Source organism: Lissotriton vulgaris, chromosome 9, assembly GCF_964263255.1.
Source record: "Lissotriton vulgaris chromosome 9, aLisVul1.2, whole genome shotgun sequence".
In the NCBI taxonomy this organism is placed as follows: Eukaryota; Metazoa; Chordata; class Amphibia; order Caudata; family Salamandridae; genus Lissotriton; species Lissotriton vulgaris.
The window spans coordinates 1,117,560,517-1,117,585,128 of NC_141697.1; the positions used below are offsets into that span (position 1 = coordinate 1,117,560,517).

The 24,612-nt window shown below is 42.4% G+C and overlaps 1 protein-coding gene across 1 annotated transcript in view; it reads right to left on the reverse strand.

Annotated features, from left to right (window-relative positions):
* Nucleotides 1-24,612, reverse strand: part of CCDC66 (coiled-coil domain containing 66) — a 262,436-nt gene that overhangs the window by 131,688 nt on the left and 106,136 nt on the right. Inside the window, exons 8-9 of the mRNA XM_086939128.1 lie at nt 19,954-20,106; nt 13,151-13,282 (exon numbers count right to left, since the gene is read on the reverse strand). Coding sequence (XP_086795254.1) covers nt 13,151-13,282; nt 19,954-20,106 — 285 coding nt within the window. The remainder of the gene's footprint in view (nt 1-13,150; nt 13,283-19,953; nt 20,107-24,612) is intronic.

The following is a 24,612-nucleotide window of genomic DNA, read 5'->3' on the forward strand; positions in this document are numbered from 1 at the left end:
TTTTGTACTATTAACAATGCTGTTATTTGTTCTTTCAGTACACCGAAATCCTAGTAGACCTGTATAGTACCATAAGTGGTTATTGCCAATGAACGCAACGTTGTGATATTTTCTTTGATTTTGGAAGTGGCGCTACATTACCCACAGCAAAAAAACGGGATGAACAGGGATGTTTTTTTAGCATCGCCGAAGCTAATGTTTGAGGGGAAGTGTAACTGAGGGCATCCGTACTCTAAATATCTTAAGCTGGTAATATGCATAAAACGCACCTGCCCCCAAGGCAAACAATATCGACAATTTTGAAGGATTATTATTTTTTTGCACGAATGGCATGTTTTGCGTGCTTTTGTTTCACGGAGTCCAGTATGATGCCACTCTATGCATGTGCATGGTTTTTAAAGGATTTTGAGGGTTATTTTTTGTACAGAAAATGTTTAACTTATTCAAATATCAGAAGGCCATTTCTTACAAATTGGAAGTGCGTAGTAAAATGTATGCACGGTTGCCATGATGCAAGCATTTCTCACACATAGCATTGCGCTTTTGCACACCAGTCTAGAGGACTGTCATGTTTATTTTACATATTTAACGTGCCCTGCATTACTTGGAGTATATAAAACAAGAGTTTTTCAAAATCACTAACATGATTCATGCCGTACATACTATCACTGAAACGGCCACACAACAGAGTTCTTTGTTTAATTAAGTTGGGGAGGGTATATTTACCAAGTGCAGTAATGTGGCCTAACGACCAGAGCTGCCATCCAAGTCACGTAAATACAAAACATGTTGCATTCCAAATGCTATAGGTGTCACATTCGCGAAAGTTATAACTATTGGCATTGTAAATGACAAAGCTATCAATTTAGCTATTTTAAAAAACAAAAAAGAAATAAAATATTTTTCATTTACAAGACCAATAGCTCCAACTTTTCTAACGCGAGACCTATTGCATTTCCAATGCTTGTTTCCTTTGCTGATCTACCCGAGTTCTCAAGGGAGGGGAAGACAGTATACAATGGTCACCAATTAGGATTCTGCTGTAGTGTTGTGGTCCGTTGCAAGGACTTTTGGTAGATGTGAACATAATCGTACTTCACATGCATGCATGGACTGAGAGGTTCAATTCTGCCAGAAGTTTTTGTTCTTGGAAAGGGGTGGTTTCTGAGGCTCTAGTGCCTTGGAGGAAGGAACGTCAAATGAGCCAGTTGCTCAGTATTTTCAGCAGTGGGGTAGCTTACCCCTCAATGGAGTTAAAGATTTTGACGTCTAGTACAACATCTAATCCAACCACAAAGGCAGGCATGATAAGGTTTCTCAAATACTTAAGTCTGGACATTAAGCAAAAAATCTATGAAAAATATGCTTTCACAAAGAAAATGGAGGCAATACATGAAATACAATTTGAGACATTAGTAGAGGTAAATTAAGCTGCTCTTCAGGAAGTTTATTAAATACATGCCTCAGCAAGTGACCACAGTGGAACGGGCAGGCTGGTGCTTTAGAAAGGCAAAGGCATGGAAAAATCCTCATAAGGGCACAGACATTTTTGATTTTTTAAGATTTATCTTCCACCTAGCCCAACTGGGCTGGACCTACATGCTCTAGGCATTTTTATTATTGACTGGACCTAGTGGGCCTTTCCGAGAAAGGGGGGGGGGGGGGGGGTCTGGCCCAAAGATATAATTCTACTTCACTCTTATAAAGGTAAAGTGTAGATCTTGAAAAATTGCCATGGAAGCAATATTGGCTATACTTGGTACTATCAGAAAATGACAGAGTTATTGTGACACCAAGATACACATGTGGTTTCCATGGTTTATTTCCTATTTTTGCTCTGTGCAATCAAAAGCATTAATTTGGGAGCTCTGACTGCAGTTAACAATGAGTCTACTACCATTTTCCAGCTAAGGTAATGATCACATTTTGGCAGGATGAGACGCAGGGAGGTTGGGGAATGGACACGTTCACGGACATAATTTTGTGGGTCCTTCAGCGTGCCACTGGGAATGAGGCATGGAGCACGGATAAGGGTTAACGACCTATAAAAAAAAATCAACTCTAATCAAAAACGGTTAAGACATTTTTTTCAACAAAACACACCATAACTCACTGAACAGAAGATTAGCACTGTTTAAACGCCTGTGAGAACTGGTTACTGATATTGAATAAACTAAAGAAACAACCTCATCAGGCATGTATACTCAAACCCGGATGTCTAAGGCGTTCCCACATTAAAAGAAGTGAGCTGGAGGGATCTTGTTAGGAGAGAAATGTCTGATCCTAGGCAAGGTAGGCACTACGAGGGCAATGGGGTTTTGGCGATCAAGCAAAGTCCCACAGTGGCCTGCAGGCCACAGCGTGATATGTGGTTGGAGATACAGGGCTGTTTCCCATTCCAAATAAAGGCATGGATGTTTTTCTGGAGTCGGGGAAAGTCTTCAGCTGGAATAGAAGTCAGGAGGGCTTAAAAACAGATAGATTCTACAAGGCAAAAAATTCATTTTGAGCACATTGATCTGTGCCAACCTCGAGATATGTAATTGATTAAATCTGCGCAGGTCTGCCGCAATAGCCTTACGGAAATGGGGCCAGTTAGCACGAGTCCAGGTCTGGAGGGAATTTGTGACATTAGGCCCCAAGTAGCGAATATAAAGCTTAGCATATTGAAAAGGAAAAATGTCCTGCAAAGCTGGAAAGAGCTGCGATGGTATAGTTAAGTTCGGGCTTGTGATTTGGACATACTGATTTTATAATCTGATGCAAGTTCAAATTCTTGCAGCTGCTTGACGACGGCGGGGAGGGTTGACATAGGGTCAGAGTCAATAAAAGATCATCAGCATAGAGGAGAACTTTATGATTCTGTCCTCCGAAGGGTATGCCCTGTGTCCGGAGACTGGCGCAGGCAGATAGTCAGGGGTTCTACATCCAGAGCAAATAGAAGAGGGGACAAGGGGCAACCCTGGTGAGTACCCCACTGTATCAGGATGGGGGCAGTGGAAGGGCCGTTTATTCGGACAATAGCAATTGGGGCGGTGTAGGAGCCATGATTTTGCTAATCATGACAGGGCACAATACATTTTTTATGAGAACAGCGCGTAAGAAGTCACAGCTGACCCTGTCAAATGCAATACCCACATCCATGGACAGGAGCAGGGCAGGAATGTAATGCATATGGGTCTTTTCTATCAGGCGGGCAAGGCGCCTGGTATTATCAGGGCCTTGTTGATGTTGTATAAAGCCCACCTGATCATGGTTGATCAAACCTGGCAGTAGGGACTCTAGACTGTAGGCCAGCATTTTGGTATATATCTTAGGCAAAATAGTTAATAGGGCTATGGGCCTGTAGGAGAACATTGAGCGGCGCCTTTGCCCAGTTTAAGAATGAATGATATTTCTGCCACTGGCATCGTGGACGTAAGGCCAGTAGAGTGAGTAGAGTGGGTGAAAGAATTAAAAACGCAAGCAGGTGTTCCTTCAAAGATGGAAAGAAAATCTTAAAGAAGGAAATTGGTAGGCTGTCCAGGCCCAGGGTTTTCCCCACCGATTGCCCCCCCAACCGCTTTTTAAAGTTTGGACATCATGAAGGGCGTCTCCAGATTGCGGGCAAGGAAGGCATCTAAAGGCAGCCATCAGCACTCTCGCAGGTAAACCGGTACAGCTAATAGTCTTCATCACCGCTGGCATAGAGTGCACTATAATAGTCATGAAAAGCATCCTGCTTGTCAGCTTTGCTAATTGCGTAACCTGAGTGCGTTGTGAGAAGTTTAGCAATGTTAGAGCGAGTATATTGATGTCGGAGATGACGGACTAGGACGGTGCCAGCCTTGTCCCCTCCACCATAATACCGTTGCTAAAGAGCCAAAAGCAAACGTTCTGCCTAATTAACTCTGTTTGCTTGTAGCTGCCCTCGTAGTACAGCAAGCTGGCGCCCAGTATGCTGCGAAGGTGTCTGCTTATCCATACCCTCTAGGGCACTAATTTCATCTGTTAGCTTAGTCTCAAAGAGGCATGCCTCACGAGAGTGTGCTATTGCTATAGGGTAATAATGCCCCAAATTGCCTTTATTTATTTTGAAAGTTTTATAGAGCGCGAACCAGACCCTTGCGGGTATCAGAGCGCTTTACAGGCAATGAAGAAAAATTATATATCAAAATACAGAACGAGTCGAAACCAATATAAGTGTAAATACTGTGCAAACATACAAAAAACAAATGAGGTAGATCAAATATGAATAACACATTGTGCAAAATAAAACAGAGAGAGGGGTGCGGGCCAAGAGAGCATCTGTGCAAGAGGGTTGTCTGTTTGCATCCATAATAGTCATGGTATCTATAGGTGATGATCATGTGAATTTTTCATGAGAATCCTCTTTACTTCCTTTTTGAACAATGAAGTAGATGTGATAAGTCTGGTTTCAGGGGGTAGTGCGTTCCAGATCCTAGGAGCCATCCCATAGAAGGAGCTTTTATAAGTTTTCGACTTATTAAATCTGTGTGGCTTCAGTAATAAGTTTTCTGCACTCTTTGTGGATCTCTTGCCCCCAGAGATAGTCAATTTCTGAGAGAGATAACTGGGTGTCTTATGGTGAATGGCTTTGTGAGTCATGCAGGCTATTTTTAGGTGAATTCTGGCTTCCCATGGTAGCCAATTCAAAGCTTTTAAGTCCGGGGAAATGTGGGACCTTTTTTTTTTGAGCCCGTGAAGAGTCTAGCTACAGCGTTGATGGTGGCTCTTAGTGGTGCTGTTGTAGCTTTGGGGAGTCCGCAAAGAGAGACACTACCGTATTCGATCCTGGGAATAACTAGAGCTTGCACTGCCGTCTTGAAGTCGTTTTTTGGTAGGAAGGGTTTAAGCTTCCTTAGAATATTAATCTGGAAATGTGCTCCCTTTATTGCGTTGCCAATATGTTTATGCATGTTGAGGTTGCAATCAAGGGTTATACCCAGTGATTTTGCTGAGTCAATGATTGTTGGTTGAACGTTGAATACTGTGAGGTGTTTGAACCAATCCTGGAGCAGGGGTATTTTGGAGGTTGGAGCAATAAGTCGGAATTCTGTTTTGAATGCGTAAAGCTTGAGATGGTTCTCAGCTAGCCATGATTTGGTGTTCAGCAGCGTTTTGTTAAGTATTTTGATGTCTTCTGGAGCATGAATCTTCAGGTAAAGTTGTGTATCGTCTGCGTACATGTGAAATTGGACGTTGGATGCTCCCAACAAGACAGTAAGAGGTTCCATAAATAGATTGAAAAGTGTAGGGGATAGTGCAGACCCATGTGGGACTCCCAGAGTTACTGGTAAGGGTTTGGATAAGGAGTTATTGACGTTGAATTTTTGGGTCCAGTTTTGAAGAAAGGAGGTAAACCAATTGAGTACTGAGCCTGAGAGGCCCATTCTGAGATTCAGGAGGTCAATCAGGTTTTCGTGTTTGACCGTATCGAAGGCTGAGGAGAGGTCTAATAAGATGAGTAGGCATGATCCATTCGGATCGAGTATTTGTAAGGCGTCGTCGATAATGTGAGTCATGGCTGATTCGGTGCTATGTCCTGCTCTAAAGCCAGATTGGTGATTGTCCAGGAGGTCGAAGTGGTCAATGTTTTAGTCAGTTGTTGGAGTACACATATTTCCAAGAGTTTGGCTAGGGTAGGGCTGTTAGAAATAGGGCGATAGTTGTTAAGGTCCATCGGGTCAGCTGTGTTTTTTTTAGGATGGGTGACACTTGACCAATTTTGAGGATGTCAGGGATGCAGCCTTGATGCAGAGAACTATTGATGATCCTAGTCCAGAGCGGTAGGATCAGAGGGGTTAGATCTTTAACTGCGTTAGCGGGGAGAGGATCGGTGGTATGATTGGCCGGCTTGAGGGTGCTAAGAATCTTGCCTAATGCTTCTTCACTGTAGGTAATTAAGGAGGACCAGGCTGCCACCTTTTATAGTTCAATTTTTGGGGATGCTTGTTGTGGCGGAGTTGGAAGAGAGGGAAGGATTTTGGTGTGAGGGCAAGACTAAGCCTGTAAGGTCATTGAGAAGATCTCCCTTGATCTTTTCGGTTTTTAGATGAAAGAAATCACAGAATTTGTCGTACGTGGGTTGGGTGGTAGGTATCTTGTAGTTGTTTAGGTTCATCCTTAGATTGGGATTTGATTAAGTCAAAGAGTTTTTGGGGGCGATTTCTCGCTCGATCTCATTAGTGAGAGAAAAATTCGGCTTTGGTGCGCTTGATCTTTCTTTAATAGTCCTTTCTCTTATTCCTTAGAATTTTAAGGTGCTTAGAAGATGGGACTGATCTCCAAATGCGTTCCATAGTTTTAAGCGCGCGGCTGTCATTGTTCAGCAGGTCGTTGAACCAGGGTTTAGAGTTTTTTGATGAAACTCTTTAGTTGTAAAGGAGCAACCTCGTTGATAACCATAGACATTGAGTTAAGGTAGTGGTTGGTGAGGTCCTGTAAAGAGAAGAGGCCCTCCGGAGGGTGGAGTAATTTATGAGAGTGGATGGGCAAAGTGTTGGGCTTGAGTTTTTTCAATTCTCTTTTCCAAATCTTTGGTTTAGTGGATTGGGCTGCATTGAGTTTCACAGTTTCCTTGATGAAGAAAGTAATGATGTGGTGGTCTGACCAATCACAGGGAAGGATTGAGTCAAGCTGTATGGAGTTGCTTTTGGAAATTATTAAGTCCAAGATTGCACCTTTGTTGTGTGTGGGGCTGTTGCAGATTTGGGTGAGGTCAAGCGCGCCGATGAAGTTTTTGAGACTGTTGACCCATGAATCATTGATGTCGTTCCAATGGAGATTCAAGTCGCCTAGGAAAATTTGAGTGTTTGGACGTCCGGTGGTCGTTGGGACCATGTCCATGAAGTGTTCAGTGAAGCTTGGGTTATCACGAGGTGGATGATATATGATATGTAGGGAGCATACTGGCGTACCATTACTGGTGATGTCAATGCACATGTATTCACAAGAGGAGAATGTGGGGGTTAAGGCTCTATTTACTGATATAGTGCTCCTGTGTATGCATGCTATTCCTCCCCCAGTTTTTTCACTTCTATCAAGTCTGATGATGTCCTAGTTTGGAGGTACCAGAATGTCCAAGAGGGGTGAGGAGGATTCAGTTAGCCACGTCTCTGTTATCACAAGCAAGTCAAGCTCCTGAGAGATGATGAGGTCGGCGACATCTACTGCGTGTCTGGCGGCTGATCTACAGTTCAGGAGGGTGCATTTAAGACGGGGTGTAATGAGGGAAGGGGTGGGATCAAGTGTGAGTGTGATTCTTCTAAGATTATTGTCAATGATTCCTCTATTGTTGTGAGGTGGATCTGTGTGGGTTGGGGGGTAATAGCCCGGATGGCCGTGTGAGTTGCAGCGATGGGGGTGATGAGAGGGGGATTGTAGGAGAGTAGGCAGGAGCGGATATCATTCTCCGAGAATGGGTTGGTGCTACGGATTGGGTGGGAAGGGAGATTAGGGGAAGGAATGGAGTTCCAGGAGTGGCGATTATGCTTGGTGGTGTGTGGAAGGCGAATTGGGGGGTAGCTTGATCTAGACGTGGTGCATTGGTTGTCTAGCAATCATCTTTTTGACAGTGTGGAGATCATCTTTGATTTGAAGGAGTGCAGACATGATCATATCGAAACTGGTATCTGTAGCTATTGTGAGTGGGATAGATGTGTGTGATGGGTCATCCATCGTGGTATCAGGGGCGGATGTGAGTGGAGGGTGTGATTGAGATATGCATGAGTGGGGTTGTGCGGTAACCTGGATGGGCATGTGTAGAGTAATGGGTGGTGGTGTATATGTGGTTGGAGGGACTGTTAATAAGGATAACGTATGTGATAGGGTAGGTTGTTGGTGAATAGAAGTAGTGGGTATAGCTGGGAGCGGAATGAGGGCTGGAGGGGGAGCATGTTCGTGATAGGATTGGGGGGAAGCAGACGCGTGTGCGCGCATTAGATCTGTATGATGGAGGTGGGCTGCATTTGTATGTGCTGGTGCATGAGGCTTAGTGGGTTGGGTGGGATGTGAGGGTGGGGATGTGCGTTGGTTGATAGCGATGGGATGGGGTGTGTTGGAGGAAAGGGTAGTCTGGGAGGTAGGGGCATATGGATCCGAAGCCTGAGTAGGGTGGGGATGAGGGGGGAGGGGGTGATGGAGGGGGATGTTGAGGAGGCGACAGATGTGTTGGCAGAAGGGCTTGGTTGGATAGAGGGGGAGGGTTGGGTTGAAGTAAGGGGATTGGATACATGATTTTTAATGATGGGGAAGATCTTCTTTAGTAAATTTAGATTATGATTCGTGGATTGCATGAGGATAGAGCCATTATTGTAGATTGTAATTGTTGCTGTAGCTTGGAAGAGCTGTGATGGTGCAAAAGTGATTGTTAGACCATGTGGAGATTTTCTAGTGGAGGAGATCGAGAGTAGTGCTAGGAATGCTTTGCGCCATTGGGCTCTGCGTTTGGTTTGGAGGATGATGTCAGTGGTAATGTGACCGTTGTGTAGAGAAAAATAGGGGTCAGCGAAGAGGGTTTCAGGGTGTAGTTTTAAGAAGTTGTGCTTGAAGCGTTTGGAGGCTTTTTGTGAGAGGTGTGGGGGATAAATGATATTGAATGTATGTGTGCCAATGAGTTCAATTTTGCGTGTTAACAAAGTGAGCAGTGTGGGTCGCCAGAGGCTAAGATCAGACTGGGCAGAGGTATGAATGAGTGTGAATCTGTGTCTTTAGAAGTATGTTGTGAGGTGGTGGGGGAGGTGAGGTGGGAGGTCAGGTGACCTGGGAGATTATATTGAGGGTGCTAGGTGAGGATGGTGGTTTAGGTTAGGCAGTGATGGCATGTGATGTAAAGGGGCGAGAGACCGGCCTGAGCTGGGTAGATATGTGAAAAATCAGTCTAAAGCAATGATGGTCGAATCCTTAGTATGACTGTTGCCCGGATATATAGTCCCTTGTTAGTGTCCAGCATTGGTGAGTCCTATTACCCTATTTAGTGTATGTAGAGACTATGGTCCTCTTTCAGTTGCCATAGGGTAGTGGGAACACACCAGCAAGCGGCCATTTTACACTATACAACGGTATACAACTGTTACAACAAAGTTTTTACAACGCACTACCATTACAACGCAGGCATTACCACGCATACCATTACAACGCATTGCGCTGGGGGGCGCTCTAGGATAGGGAATAAGTATAATTTTATATCCAACACCTTCCCTAGTGTCCACGGGGACTGGAGTTGGAATATAAAATTATACTTACCACTATCCAGCACCTCTAAGCGCTATGAGTTGTAACGGTATTCGTTGTAAATACCGCGTTGTAATGGTATGCGTTGTAACGTCATACATCCCTATACAACTATGTTAAGGAGCCAATAACATTTAGATACATGCAGGGCCATTTTGTTCGGAGAAGCCATATGCTTTTTAGGAACAGTACAAGCCGGCCAAAGTCTTGATGACACAGGAAAAGATATAAAAGTAAAATAAAAAGAAAATTAAAAAAGAAAATAAGAAGTCACAAACTGAAGTTCGGGTTTTAAAACGAGAGGCAGCCGAGGAGGAAAAAAAAAAAAAGACACTCGCCTCTGTTATTATAAGTGCCTCCTATGTTGTGGGAGCAGGGCGGTAATGATGATGTGGTTCGTCTCTGGGAGCTACGTGTGAGCGTGAAGCCCATGAAGTCGGCATGGGTGGTGGTGCGAGCGTGCTGACGAAGGTCCAGGGTGGTAGGTAAAGTATTGTATTCAAAATATTCTTTGATCGATTTATTGAAAGTAGCTTTCTCTGCAGGTTCGCACAGTATATTGGGTGGAAGTTTCCATCGGGGCAGGCATCTGAGGCAACTGTTCGGGACGGCCAGATCACCTCAATGTGGGCATGATCAGAAATAGAGATATCAGATATCTGTACTGTTTCCAAATGGCGCAGGAAGAAATGTGTGACAAATATATAGTCAATAAGAAAGTATGATTGATGTACATGCGAGTACAAGCTGTTGTATTAGGCATTAGGGTGGAAGTAGAGGCAAGCATTTACTATACCAGAGTCAGACAGTTCCCTCTTGAGTGGAGCCGACATGGCCCCTACACCCTGAAATTGGGCAGAGGTCTCGTCAAGCGCTGGGTCCCATACCAAGTTAATGTCCCTTCCCAGTATGATGTCACCCCAGGCTAGGCTTAATCGATCCTTAAGATTCCTGCAAAGAAAAGAGGCCTGCGCTTGGTTTGGGGGGCATAGATTAAGGAAAGACAGGGTAGTGAGTCCCTTGTCTATCATCAGCAGCAAAAAACGCCACACCCTGGATCCCTGACCACCCATGTCAATGTTGTTAGAAAACCTTGCCAAAACAGAATGCCCGCTCCCAATGTTTTAGTGTCAATGTATGCTCAATATTGGGATGGGTATTTGGGGTGAGACATGGGATGATAGTCTTCTTTAATGAGATGGGTCTCCTACAGGAAAATTAAGTGCTGGGTTGTTGAAGAAGATAACGCCATACCTACTTGCTCTTATTAGGGAAATTAAGCCCCTTCACATTTAAGGAAATTAGTTTTGTTTTAGGCAGGGTTCCCATGAACTAGGCAATAAGGAAAAGTGAAAGCATTAGAGTCAGGATAAGAAGGGTCTCACAGCGATTACCAGGTTGGGTCAAATAAAACAGTACTCTTCCAATAGAGTTCCCTCCCCTAGGTACCCCAGGGGCACAGCAAGGAAAGCGGATTGATAACCAAGGTAGAACAAACGGGCCAACAATGTGAGGTCCTCCATCCTCGGACCAAGGAGAGTATCCGAAAGTCCGCAGATGTGTCGCCTCAGGGAGAGAAGTGCCTCAATAAAGTGGGTGAGGCCAGACAGATGAGCAATTGACAGAACAAGACACTTCTATCAAAATATTTCAACTACCTATAGAGTACAAATTACTGTAGCCATTAATACATAATCATCCGGCTCAGAGGCCGCGGGCACTGTAAAGGAAAAAAAAGAGCAAATAGAAGAGAACAACATGTGACAGTGCTTCAGTTATTAGGTACAGGTCTGGTAGAACCCAGTTAGGCAGTAATCAATTGTCCGGGCCAGTCTGTTGTGAAGATTCCTGCTTCATATTCTGTAGGTGGGAGAGGATGTCTTCCCTTGCTTCTCTTAGTGCCTTTGCTTAAACCCAAACAACACAACCCCGTCTGCCCGCCGCGTGCAAAGTCGGACACCATCGATCACCATTCCCAGAGGGTGCAGGGTGGGATCCCTGAACCGGGGGACCCTCTGGCCGGTCTAGTAGGAACTTGGCTTCCGTCAATGATCGAACAAGACACTGTTCACAGTTAAGCTGAAGAGCAGGCCAAAAGGGTGGGCTCACTGGTATTTGATGGTTATCTCTAGAAGTTTCTCTGTTATCGGCCTGAATTCCCTGCATTTTTAGGGGTCGCTGGTGAGAAGTCCTGAAAGATCTGCAGTGTGTGGCCACTGAAAAGCAGGTCTTCCTCACTTCCCCAAATAGTGTTCAACAGGTACCCCTTGAAGGTCAGAATGTCTTTCTCCTTTGCACCCCGGGGGAAACCCCAGAATCGGATATTATTTTTGCGGCTGCAATTCTCTAAATCTTCTTGTTTAGCTTGTAGTTCAATCTGCAGGTCTTTCAGAGCAAGAATGTGGTGCATGAGTATTTCTTGGTCTTCCGTGCGGGAGTACAATGTGCGTTCTGAATCATCAAAACGTGTGCCTACATCTGTAAACTGTCTGCGCTGGTCCTGTATACAGCTTTTAAAATCTGCCTTTAAAGAGATAATTTTTTGTTTAATGTCATTAAGGAATTGAGCCATATAATCCGCAGTAATCGGTGGCGTCACGGAGGGCTCTGTAGTCCGAGCGGAAGAGTCCCCTTTGTTGGACATGTTGGTTGGGGAAGACTTGGACCATAAAAGACCACAGAGTGGTCTCTAGGGGGCAGATGTATCAAAATACCTATTAATGATTCTCAAATAGCGATTTTTTGAGAATCGCAAAATTATATGTATGTAAAAATTCGCTATTTTTTAGCGTTTTCTTAGAATTCCTTAATTGCGATTAGCAAATTGCTAATCGCAATTAAGGAATAATTTCCAATTCATTTCTATGGGCCAGGAGGCCCATAGGAAGGAATGGGAAGCTAATCGCAAATTGAGAATAATTTCAAGGGTGCAAGGGTGTCTTAAGGACACCCTGCTGCACCCCTGAAATTTACATGTGTGCGCATATGGCGCACATACATGCCCTAAGGACATGTATGAGCGCCACATGGCACTCTGAAAGCACTCCCAGATTACAGCAGCCCACGGAGCATGGCAGTGTTGAGGTCACTGTGTGGCCATCTGTAGTTGCAATCTGAACACCCCCTTACAGGCCTGTTGGAAACAACTTCACTGATCTAGACAGTCTTCACATATGTAGGTTGTTGCCTTAGAGGCAGTTCGCAGTGTGAGATGGCACAAGGCCCCAGGAGCTCATAAGGCCATGCCGGACTCATACAGGGGATCCCTCAGTTCAGCAGGAGGGAAGAGCGCGAGTGCAAAGGGTCAAAGTAGTGGTAAGCTGAGGCTGAGGAAGTCTATGGAAAACTGTGGCATGAGACCCAATTCCAAATATAAGGGAGCCCAGCAGCAGATATGCTCACTCACGTGCAGATGGGTCAGCGATGATCTCTGAAGTCTAGCAGTGAAGGCAGCCACAGTCTCATGCTCCACTGCCTGCAATCAGGATGCCAGGTGGGGATGGATGGTAGTGGGTGCAGCAGGGGCACAGAGGCCACACACCCAGGCCGTGCCCAGGTACAAAGGTGTGCACGCAGTTGGGGCAGCTGAGAGGCAAAAAGGTGGCATAAGGGCTGGAACGTGGACTTAGGATCGGGTCGGGTGCTTCCTCACCAGTTACTCTGCTCCCTCAGCCCATGTACCACTGGAGATCCCATCTGCCGGCAGGAGCCAGGCTCCAACCCCAGAGCTCGCTATCGCGCAAGGGTCCAGCACCGCAGCAGCTCCCAGGAGAAAATGGTGGGCGCACCCCATCCCCAAAACACATCCAAGTCCAACTGACAAAGTGTGTGTGGTGATGTATGCATGGTTCTTAATATTTTTCCAAATTGTTTTTCTTCATCTGTCCTCAACATGTTCATAATCATTATCACTTACCTCTAAACGTTTCATTTTTTCTTGTATTTTTCTTTTGTTATCTTCTTCTCTCTGTTTATTCAATTCTTCAACCCATTTTTTCTGCTGCTCACGTTTCACAGCACTGAAAGGCTGGTCCAATGGAGCAGCTTCCTAAAATGGCAAGATTTAAATATTTAAACAGTCCAAGCATTAAGAAAAACAGCACCTGTAAAGAGACTGCCAATTATGTTTTTGCTGCATGTACTGATGAATTTTCAATCATGCCTTACAATGCTCAACTGGCTTCTTCTGCACAGCACCCCAATATTTAGTATTTCTTGACAAACCATAAAGTCCACATTTTGCATTTGATATTTTATATTTTTGCACTCTGTATCAAATACAGAAAGTCTGCGAACCATGATCAAATACATTCTGCCTTTTGAGAAGAACATCTTTGAGAAACTAGATATGTGTACTTGGTTTTCACATTCATCCTATAACCGTTCAGGGTATTAATGTTTTTGTGCCTCATTGCAAAAATTTCAAAACAGAAGTACTTTATCTTAGGACATTAAATGTCATCTCGCATTGTCTACACATGTAACGTTACACTCTGCAGGACTTGGGCCTTCCAGTATTTCCCCAATGGCTCTTAGCTCACATGTTTAAGCTTAAAGGACAACTATGTCAACTTTAGTTATGGTATAAGTATTTTTTGGGGATTTAGGTTTTATTTTAGGTTTCATACATTTTTATTAAAGTTGGAAAAAGTAAACATCCAATTCAGAAAACAAACTCACTATCCCATCCAATACACAGAATTATAAGCACAGAAACCTCCGTCCTTTGTGAATTATAGGACATGCAGTATTGCATTTTCCATTGTCCATCACAACCATGATGGGTCGATACCCCGAACCCAGGACACTCAGGAAAAATGTTAGGGTTGATTTTGGGGAGCGGGAGGAAGAGGGTAGGCACCACTTTAGGGAACTAGTTGTGCATCTCATCAACATGATGACATACTCATGCATAGCCCATCCGATTCACAACTAGCCTCATTAAGAAGAACCAGTACCATTGTCAACTGCCTCTGTAAGAATTAAGAAAGCATCTACACAGAATCAGAAACAGGAAAATTTCACCATCATCTTGTTCTTTCTATTTTTTATCATATAGACTATTCGGCAGAGTCAGCAGCATCTACTTGAGAGAATATGTGCCTTTTACCCTCCAAGACCGCCTTCAGTCTTGTACGGAATCTAAGAAGGCTTCGGACCCTAAAGCAATTAATTCCTTCTTTGTATGTTGAAGAGGCTGGTGTGTTGTCATGGTGGACATACTATAATCTGGAAAGCTCAAGATTTATTCACCATCCAACTGGGGTTTCCACTCTAGGACTGCTTCTTTCTCCCTAGGACTTCTCAGCTCCATGATTCTTATCACCACTACTCAATATCTTTGTTGGCAGCCTATACATCCTTCACACTGTCACTCCATGCAAGTCCCTCAGCAAGGGGACCTTATTGTCCAATAGCCTCTGAATAGTCAATGTGATGGACTTATCATCCAGAGATGGTGGTACTCCCAGTAGATGGATATTTGCTGCAGGCGCCGGACCCTCAAGGTGTTCCAGCTGGATGCTGCTTTTCTAGACATATCACAAGCAATAGCAACATTCTTCAAGTTTCTGAAATCCTTCCCTTCAGAGTTTAGACCAACTACAAAAGATTCCAGATCAGCAACCCTGACACACATTCTTCATTGAGACCTCAATGAGGGACAAAAATTAATATTTGGTTTTCAATTGAGGCATAAGAAGCTCTTATGCCTCAGAGGTTGGGTGACCTAAGAGTTTTGGCTACATGGAAAGTGGATGCGGTACAACATTCAGGGAAAGGAAAAAAAAAAGATTTTTTTTGAACAGTAAATTATGGTTTGTGCTGTACAAAACCTTAACATATGTTTTGAGAAATGTGAACTTCACATTAAGAAACGGTTAAAAAGTAGCCACTACAGAAAGCATACTAATGCCCCTTCTAAGCATTTATGGAGGTTTTCAGTTTTAATTCATAACTCTACTTTACCTGTGGTTTTATATGTATAGAGATGTTTCTTTGATGGGCAAATCAAAATCTGGCATCAATTGGCCAAGTATCATATAGGCATTTAAAGTCACATAATGAAACCTGATGCTGGTTAAAACGCCAAAACTCCAGGTTCTTCACTTTATATTTTTAGGAAAAATTAGAAATACACTAAATTGTTCCTGCTGCACATAAAACGTTCCTGGGAATTGAATATTTAAATAACAACATTAAGCTTTATGATTTTAAAGCAGTTACCGCAATCTGACTTCTGTCAAATATATCAGTGGTTTTTCTTTTGCAGTTTAGTGCTAGTTTTTCTTTTCCTATTATAGATACAGGACTACAAGTATGACAAATAAATGGATATGCATGAACTGTATCAACTTTTCACACATGAAATGAAACCATGCAAGATTTCAGAGTAAAGGTCCTTTTCCTCTATTGTTTCGATTATGTAGGTTTGTCTTTTCATACTCGCAGTTCCAAAAGATTGAATATACCACAGCACTATTATTGGGCAGTCAGTGATGCCAAAGCTAGGAAGGGTTTAAGAGCCTGAAAGGGGGTGAATAAACGATATTTCTCAAGGCAAGCAATGCTGGTAGCAGGCGGCCATCAGGTGGCTAGTGCTAGGAGAGTACCGATATTGTGAGAGTCCACAGTGTAGTACATTATTGCTGCTAAGAGCTAGTCCAGTCACTGCTAGATTAAAATAGCTACGAAAGGTCCTTGATTGAGCAAAGCATAAATTCAGACCTTACAAATCTCATAAGGCGTTTCAATCTGCAATTTCCTATAGACCATTGTTTGATGTCAGGAAAACTTGTAATTCTGATAAATCAGATTTGGTTTTCTTTTTTTTCTCAAATGTGTAGAACAGGCTTTTCAGGATTGATTATATCTGGATTACCAAATCACTATTTCCAAGCTTACAATCTGCTGAGATTGGCTTTATTTTTCTACCTAACCATGCCCCTTATTTTGGCTTCTTTAGATATTTCCACAGTTGATCAAAAAACTGGGAGATGGAGATTTAATAAATATCTTTTGTCTGACCCTACCTTCATACCTCAAGTAACTATTTGTATTACCCAATTTTTTTAGTTTAATAATTATTCAGATACGTCCACTAACAATGGTGATGCTTTTAAAACCTTTTTTAGAGCTTTAACTATTAACTTATTTGCTAAAAGGAAAAAGAATTTAAATAATCAATATGTTATCCTTTTGCAAAAAGTAAAAAAAATCAACACAAATACTCCACTTGAAAGCTTCCTCTATATTGCATGATTTAATTTAAGCCAAGTCCGACCTCAACAAAATTGCTATTATTGACACTTGTAATAACCTGCTCAAAGTGAAATCCAAATTTCATGGGGGTCAGAAAAAAGCTGGCAAAATACTTGCCAACTATTCAGAGATTAAAACAGAGTGTAAAGCTATTGGTTCTATTAATCTGATAATACTGAATCGACCTCCAATGCTGATAGGTCTAGGTCCTTTAAAAAATGTTACAAGTCATTATACACTGAAGAAGCCCAACCTTGCAAAGCTGATGTGGGGATTTTGTTTATGGTATTTCCAGAGCACCCTCTTCATCTGATACATTTGTGGATCCAGAGTCTGACATTATGCTTCAGGTGATTATCTGCTGTTAATTCTCTATAGAAACAAAGGCTAAAGGAACTGATGGTTTTTCCATTTAACGTGTTTCTTCAATGTCCTGCTTTTTGCTTCCAAATTATTCAAGTTTTTTGTAATACTTTATTTCAAATTGCAAAGCCAGTGGTTCTTTTTTGGAGGCTTTAATAACTATTAATCCCAAACAAGATAAAGTTCCTAAAATTTGCACAAACTATAGACTCTTTTCATTATTAACTACGATTTTAAGATATACCCAAATCTTGACCTCTGGTTTAGAATCTCTTCCCCTTCATGTTAAATCTGATTTTGTTAAAGGTATATTCCTTCTGAAAATGCAAGAATACTCTTGAATATTATTTGTTTAGAAGGACAATTAAAAACCCCTCTTACAGCATTTACATTAGATGCTGAGATGGCTTTTGACCATTTAAATTGGCAATACAAGTACAAAACTCTTCATTGGTTTGGTTTCAATCCTAAATTAATCTCCTTTCTAAAACGGTTAACTCCCAACCCTGAGCCAGTGTATTTGTTAATTGTTATTTTTCCCCTTACTTTGATTTACATTACAGCACTAGTTAGGGCTATCCATTGTCTCTATTGCTTTTTATTTTATGCTTCGAACCCGTCCTCAAAATAATTTGCTGAAACCAGATGATATCTGGTTTTAAATATAGTTCACAAGAAACTAAGCATTCTGCTTATGCTGATATTTTGATTTACATGTCTAATCCCCTGGTTTCTTTGCACCCCTTTCCACATTTCCACAGGAGGTTTCCTTATATACCAACATTTCAGGTTATAAACATAACTTTACTAAAACTAAAATACGGACATTGAACACTTCATGCTATCAGTATAGGGTTTCTGATACTAACTTTACATGGCGCCCCTCGAAAATCAAATACATGGTTTCTTTAATTTTGGCATTTTTAAATCTAAAATACAAATTTACTTTCCGATTGGTCTCTTCATTTATATTAGTGAGGCAGACTAGATACTATGAAAATAACAATTGTATTTGATTTATATTTTATACACTATTTTTATGCTGCCTTTTAATGTTCTTAAAAACTATTTTAAGCAGATTGATTCTATTTATTTGAATTTGATATGGAATAATAAAACTTCCCATATTGCTTTTTCCAAGGTAATAAGACCTAAAACTGAAAGAGGTGTAAGGTTCCCTGACTTTAAATTATACTACTCATCTTTTAATTAGACAATTGTGTGCATTAACATGATTTTAATGATGCTGTGTTTGAATGATTGTTACTTAATTACTTTCCTTTCAAGGACATTATCTTTATGTACAATTGCTCTTACTTTTGTAATAGATCCTTTTATTTTAAATACTGGAGAGAAAAATGTATTACTCAAACTTATCAATTTTGAAATGACAATAACATTGATATTTTTGACTTCCTGCAGAAAAATGTCAGCAACTAACTCCTTTTTAGCGGACTGTAATCAAATGTATCAATCTTGCCAACATTTAATTTACAAATCCCCTATAAATTAGGATTCCTGCTTACCTTTACCATTTAAATTTGGATTATCTCTTGAATGGATTGCTTCCCACAACCCAGATATACAAAACTATGTTATTCCCTAACTCATCTAGATCAAAGATTATAATGGTACTATTGTGGGGGAGATTTACGTATTTCATTTTCCATTCAGTAATGGGGCAAGATATGGCTAAATTATTCCAAACTTCTCGGGCAGCATATATTACCCAATCACTTTTTTCAAATATACAAGAGCTGTTATTACACCTGTTCATATTTCTAAATTTGACATCTCTTTCTCCCCTTTTTGTTGATCCTGAACTAATCAAGTTCATGACCTCAGCTCAGTGTTCATGGGAACCTGATCACTGTGAAGAATTCACAGAACAGTTTTAAAATAGAATAAATACATTGATGGGGGAAGGAGAGGTCCTGCTCTTGCTTTTTTCCAAGGTAACCTCTCTAAGTGATTCTCAGAGACGGACATGTGTGGTCTCCAGATCATGATGGAGTTCTATAATGCTAAATTACAAGGGGGATAGAGAATAAAAGAAATTAAACCTTGTAAAAGCAGGCAAATTACATCATGCACTGCTGTACATATTTTTCTCTCCTTTCCTCTTCCACATCTTAGTTACTTTCTGCCTTTTCTGGTTCACCAGTGCTGGTGAGTTTACAATTTCTCAAAGAGCAGATTATGTTCAGCTAGTAAAGATCTATAATCAGCAGGCAGGCCTTAGCAGGGCATGAAAGACCCAGAGGAGCAAAGAATTCAAAGCAGGGGCCAAAAGGACAGACATGACGGCAGGGACAGCACACAAAGAGGAGAGAAACCAAATGGATAGATATCAGACAACAAGACTCCGGTGAAGCAAAAAGAGCAACAGGAGGGGCCAAAAGAGCAGACACCAGGAGCCCAAGAGGGCTTAAGAACTACCCCTAGGAACTCCCCACATTTTACTACAGGCAGATTTTGCAAGGTCAAAGATGCAAGGCAGAAAATATGCTGGTTACATTCAGATATATGCTGAATGTGGTGCGAAAATTAAAAAACCTTCAGGTCATGCCTTACTTTCAGACAGCAAATTTCAAATTAGGAGGTAATTACCACAACCTGCAAATTTAAAACCCCATGGCATAAGATTTCACCTGAAGCAAAAATTACCTAAACCATATTCTGGCCACTCATAATGAGGGTATAAGTGGGAAGGTAGCATAGCAGGAAGACAACTAAAGCAACCACAGTTAAGTCCTTTTTGCCTAAACAATGCCAGACTCCGGAACAATCTACACTTTTCTGCACAATCTGGCTAATGGTCAGACATGCAATCTTTGAAACATATACTGAAGGCAAAATCAAATAAGTTAGTTTTTTTCATATGACCAAGGATAAATAAACAAAAAACCTGTAATAAAGAGAAACCAGTTTGTATTCGATTCAACATTACTTAAAATAATTTACATTTGTTCTCTTCACAGAAATCTGGAGACTAGACATGGTAAAATTCATAAAACTAATGGAGATTCTTAAACAATAATCAGAGCATAAATCAGATAAAACACATTTCAAAGGAGAGTTTGCATCTCATCTCACCCCCATGACAAAGGCAGTGCGGATAGCAGCTGGCAAATCAGGAGAGCTGAAACTTGATGGCTTTCCTACTGGACCATTTGAAACCTTGTACATGGTGTCATTACAGCTTAACAAGTTGTTGGTTTCTGCATTTTTAGTAGCTGTAATTTTGATCTGTAAAATAAATTCTTTGCTTATTAACTGGGAAAATCAAGTTATGTTAGGGCTGTTCTGAAAATGCAACTTGGATTAACCTAACTGAGCTGGCATATAAATGGACAGTGCAAGTGGCCATGGAACAAGGATGAAAAATGGGTTATTGAAATACATCACTTCAAAGAAGAATAGGAAAGCTATACAGCCATCAGGATAAATATGGAAATCGGTGTACACATCAGAAATTCTTGTTGTAATGACACTTAACGTTTTGTACTTACTATTGTCAAATATACCCAGTGGAATTGTTCTAAAGCAATTAAAACATGAAAACAGGATTTTGAAATGTTGGACTGCTATACATGTTTTAAAGCTATCTTTCAAAGATTTTAGTTCGTGTGATATAGAATGATAAAGAGAATATTGCAGAAGGTCAATCACTAGGTTAGTAGAAGATCATGTGAAATGAGAAAATAATACTATTTCAAACAGGCTTGTAGGGATGGGAAGCAGAACTGTCTAACCATTAAGAATATATTTATCAATTACACAAAAGATGGGCAAGGAAAATATTCATCACTGTTTTCATCACTGTAGAGGACAAAAGAAAATTAGAACATTTAGTAGTCTGTCAGTGAGGCGGCACCAACTAATCAATATAGAGAAGGAAAACCTCAAGAGTTCTGGACCAAAAGGGAATAAATGAATGTCAACATGTAGGACATCTGCATTTTCTGCGTAGCTTTTGCTGGGCCCTATATTTTTGCTGGCTTTAGAACTCAGTTCAATTCGCCCCTGCTAACCAGTGGCAAAAGGGCCTATGTCATCCCTTTAAATATGGTTCAAGTGGTATATCCTAATTGGTATATTTAACTTGCCTATAAGTCTCTAGAATATGCTACAAGTTGTATCCAGGCCTATACGTTAAATGGTAATAGTAGACTTCAACCCCAATTGTGCCATCCACTACAGTGTAGTCTTTCTGAAGCAGTGAAAAAACAGTGATTCCACCTGTCCTAATAAGCTCTTTTGACAGGATGAAACCAATCTTTTAAATATTAATAAGTTGCCACTATGTAGGCCTTGTAGTCCACAAGGCAGAGTGCGTAGTATTTAAAAGTAAGACATGTAGAAATGTAATGTGAACATGTCCTTACATTGCGGGCGTGGCCAAGGTGGTAAAAAGGGCGGATGCTTGGTACTCAGCTCCGCGCCAGGCCTATTAAGTATTCTGTAAATCACCCCTGAACCTGCCTGACTTTGTGCTCCAGTGACAACCCGAACACAGCACTGCGGGGACGTCCGTTGCATCACCTCCTCAATATGAGATACTGGATTGGGTTCCTGTGACCTGGGTGCCACGACTCTGAAGGTCGTACTCAGCTAGAGGCCGTGGACGCTGGGGGTCACGCGCTCGGAGACTGAAGTGTGCTTTGCGGCCTGCATGGAGAAGCGGGGACAAGGGCGAGTGTGGACCCTGTGTGCTGCTGAGTTCCGTGACGGGACCACCGGGACCGGCTGACAAGAGATGCGGGACGTGGCCTACTCCGTGTGAGGTGCTTCCCGTGCTTGATCTTTCCGACGGACTGCATTTGCCGGATGGCATTTGTCCCGGTGCCGCGGTGAGTTACGCCGAGTGGTCCAGTGTTGCAAGGGTTGCCTGTTCCGGGCTGCGTGGCTCCCCATGAGAACTGGTTGATCCTCCCCTGCTTTCTTGTGATATGCTCCCCGTGGCATTTGTCCAGCAGGAGGATCCTGGATTTCAGATTGTGCCCTCCTCCAATACTGGGGATTGGATACACAAAAAAGTGCTCCTGCTGTGACTGGGCCAGGACCACGCTGCGGTCTGAGGTGCTTCTTCCACAGATGCCAGCCTGCTGTCAGTGGACCCTGGGGCAGTATTACCTGTTTGTGAATCCTCTGTTTGGGAATGGTGGGACGAAGTGGGCCTGAACTTTGAGAGGCACCCAGTTTGGAACTTAACAGAAGGAGGTCCTCTAGAGTGACTTGTACCAAATATAACAGCCCCTTGTCATTTGGAAAGTGATATAATTATTGCCATATAATTGTAACATCACAAATTTCAAATTTATTTATTATGTTTTGGCTCTCAAAGAGGGCCACATAAATATGTACATACAAAGCAACACAATCAATAATAAAAATTCCAAACTTAAACACAAAGTATTCAAGCAAAAATAGGTACACTGCAAACCATCAGTCCCACTAGGCCAGGCCGGCACCGTCTTCCAGAAAATTTAATAAATAGCTAAAAATCCTTTAAAAAAGTTAAAAACATAGGCGCAAAACATTTCGTTAGGTGGGCAATAAAGTGCATGAAGAAAATCTTGTAAAGTGACAATGCTGAGACGTAGACAAATTACTTTAAGCCATCGATTACGCAAGCTACGTAGCATAGGACAAATCAACAGTACATGCATACAGTCCTGGATATTCAAATTACATAAGTTGCACAGCGGTGAAGTGCCATGCCATTTGGACAGCAGCACGTTAAGAGGGATTAAGTCGTAACGTAATAGAAACCAGAACCTACGTATCCCATGTGGTAAGTTCCACAGGGCATACGGTTGGGGCTGTTTCAACCTATAGGATGAGATGAGCAGCTCCACATTCCTTTTACCACTAACTGTTTTTTTTATCAGATAGAAAACAATACTCCCACGAAGCCTCCTTGAGGACCTGCTTTAACTGCGTGGGAGAGTAGGAGAAAAGAGCGCTTTCATCCAGTCTAAGGGTTTTCACAGCCCCTCTAAAATTGCTAACAAGTTTGGAGAACTCCCTAAAATTGCCCAAAAGCTCATTTTTGAGTAAGACTCGCAGGGTTCCCTCTCTTGCTCTGGCCAAACTGGCTACCCACCTTATTAAGGCACATAGCCCCTGAACCCAGGCACTCCTGAGTCCAAAATCCAGCCTACAGGCGGCCAGTGGGCAGGCATTATTAAGAGTCGAGAGGGATCTCAGGAGTTTTCCCTCGACCTTGTGGCAAAAGTCCCAATACTTAATCTCTATTATTTCTATACCATACAAAATGGTAGCGGGGATTTTAGCTCTGAATACTTCCAGAAGGCTAAAAAAATGTCTTTTCCCCGTTGCCAAGTATAGGGACTTTAACCCATTGCCATGGGCAAGAGCTTTGCGGGAGCAATGCTCTATATGAAGATTCTCGCTCATATTGGCCGAGAATATTTTCCCCAAAAAAGTATAACAGGTTACGACCTCCAATCTATGCCCTCCAATGGCCCAACTAAAGTTTGTCGAGCGGCATTTCTTCCTACCAGCAATACACATCACTTTACTTTTATTAGTATTGATTTTCATGGAATGCTCCCCAGCAAAGTCCTGAAGAGCCTGAAGCCGATTTGCCAGACCCACAGGAGTTAAGTCAAGCAATAACACATCATCGGCATACATCAGACAGGCTATTGGCACTCCTCCTAGCATCGGTGCGATCCCCTCACTGTGGGACACAGCATCAGGGAGGTCAGATGTATAAAGGGAGAACAGCAGGGGCGCCAATAGGCAACCCTGTTTCAGGCCATTCTGAGCTGGTATTTTGGCTGAGAGCCCCCTTTCGCCCCCCATTAAGACCCTGCACCAGGTCTCAGTGTGCAGAGCCCGCACTAATTCCAGCAGGGGAGTAGGGACCCCCAGCATCGCCAATTTTCTCCACAGCGTTCTCCGATCTACTTTATCGAACGCTGTGGAGAAATCAATAAAGGCGGCGTAAACAACACCCCCCCTCACCTGGACATATTTATCCGTAATAATCTGAAGGGCGGTCAAGTTGTCCAGAGTGCCATGTTCCCTACGGAAACCAGTCTGTTCCCGTGGCAAGATATTGCGCTCCTCGACCCAATCAGAGAGAGAACTCAAAAGGCATTTTGCAAATACCTTTCCGATGGAGTCGAGGAGCGCAATCATGCGATAATTACTGGGGCTATCCCTTGCCCCCTTTTTAAAGATGGGGACCAGAATGCTTCCTCTCCACGATGCAGGGACACATTTGGACTGATGGCATGCCCTGAACAGGGGGTATAGGATTTTGCTCCAGATTAAAGGGTCTTGTTTAAGGACCGTCATCGGGATCTCATCCGGACCCATGGCCCCAGAGGGTCGCATATTTTTTATAGCTAACTCGATTTCCTTCTCAGAGGGAAAGAAAACCGAGTCATCAGGGTCAGCATACGTGAAATGATCCGCACCTGTGGGCTCATTCCCTGCATATAATTCTCTAATATGGGAGGACCATAGGTCTTCTGGTATAGCTACGGGAGTAGGGGAGTGTCGCGTACCACATCCTTTCCCGATTATTGCCCAGAAATCTTTAATATTGCCATGCGCTGCGGATTCCCTTAGTTTAATCCATACTTCATCCTCCCTATCCCTTTTAATTTTTAGTTTGAGTCTGCTTCTCTTTCTTCTTAACCTAGCGATTTCCTTCCCACGTTCCGGTACCCTTTCAATGTACTGTGCACGGATTAGTTTGTTTACATCCCTATTCAA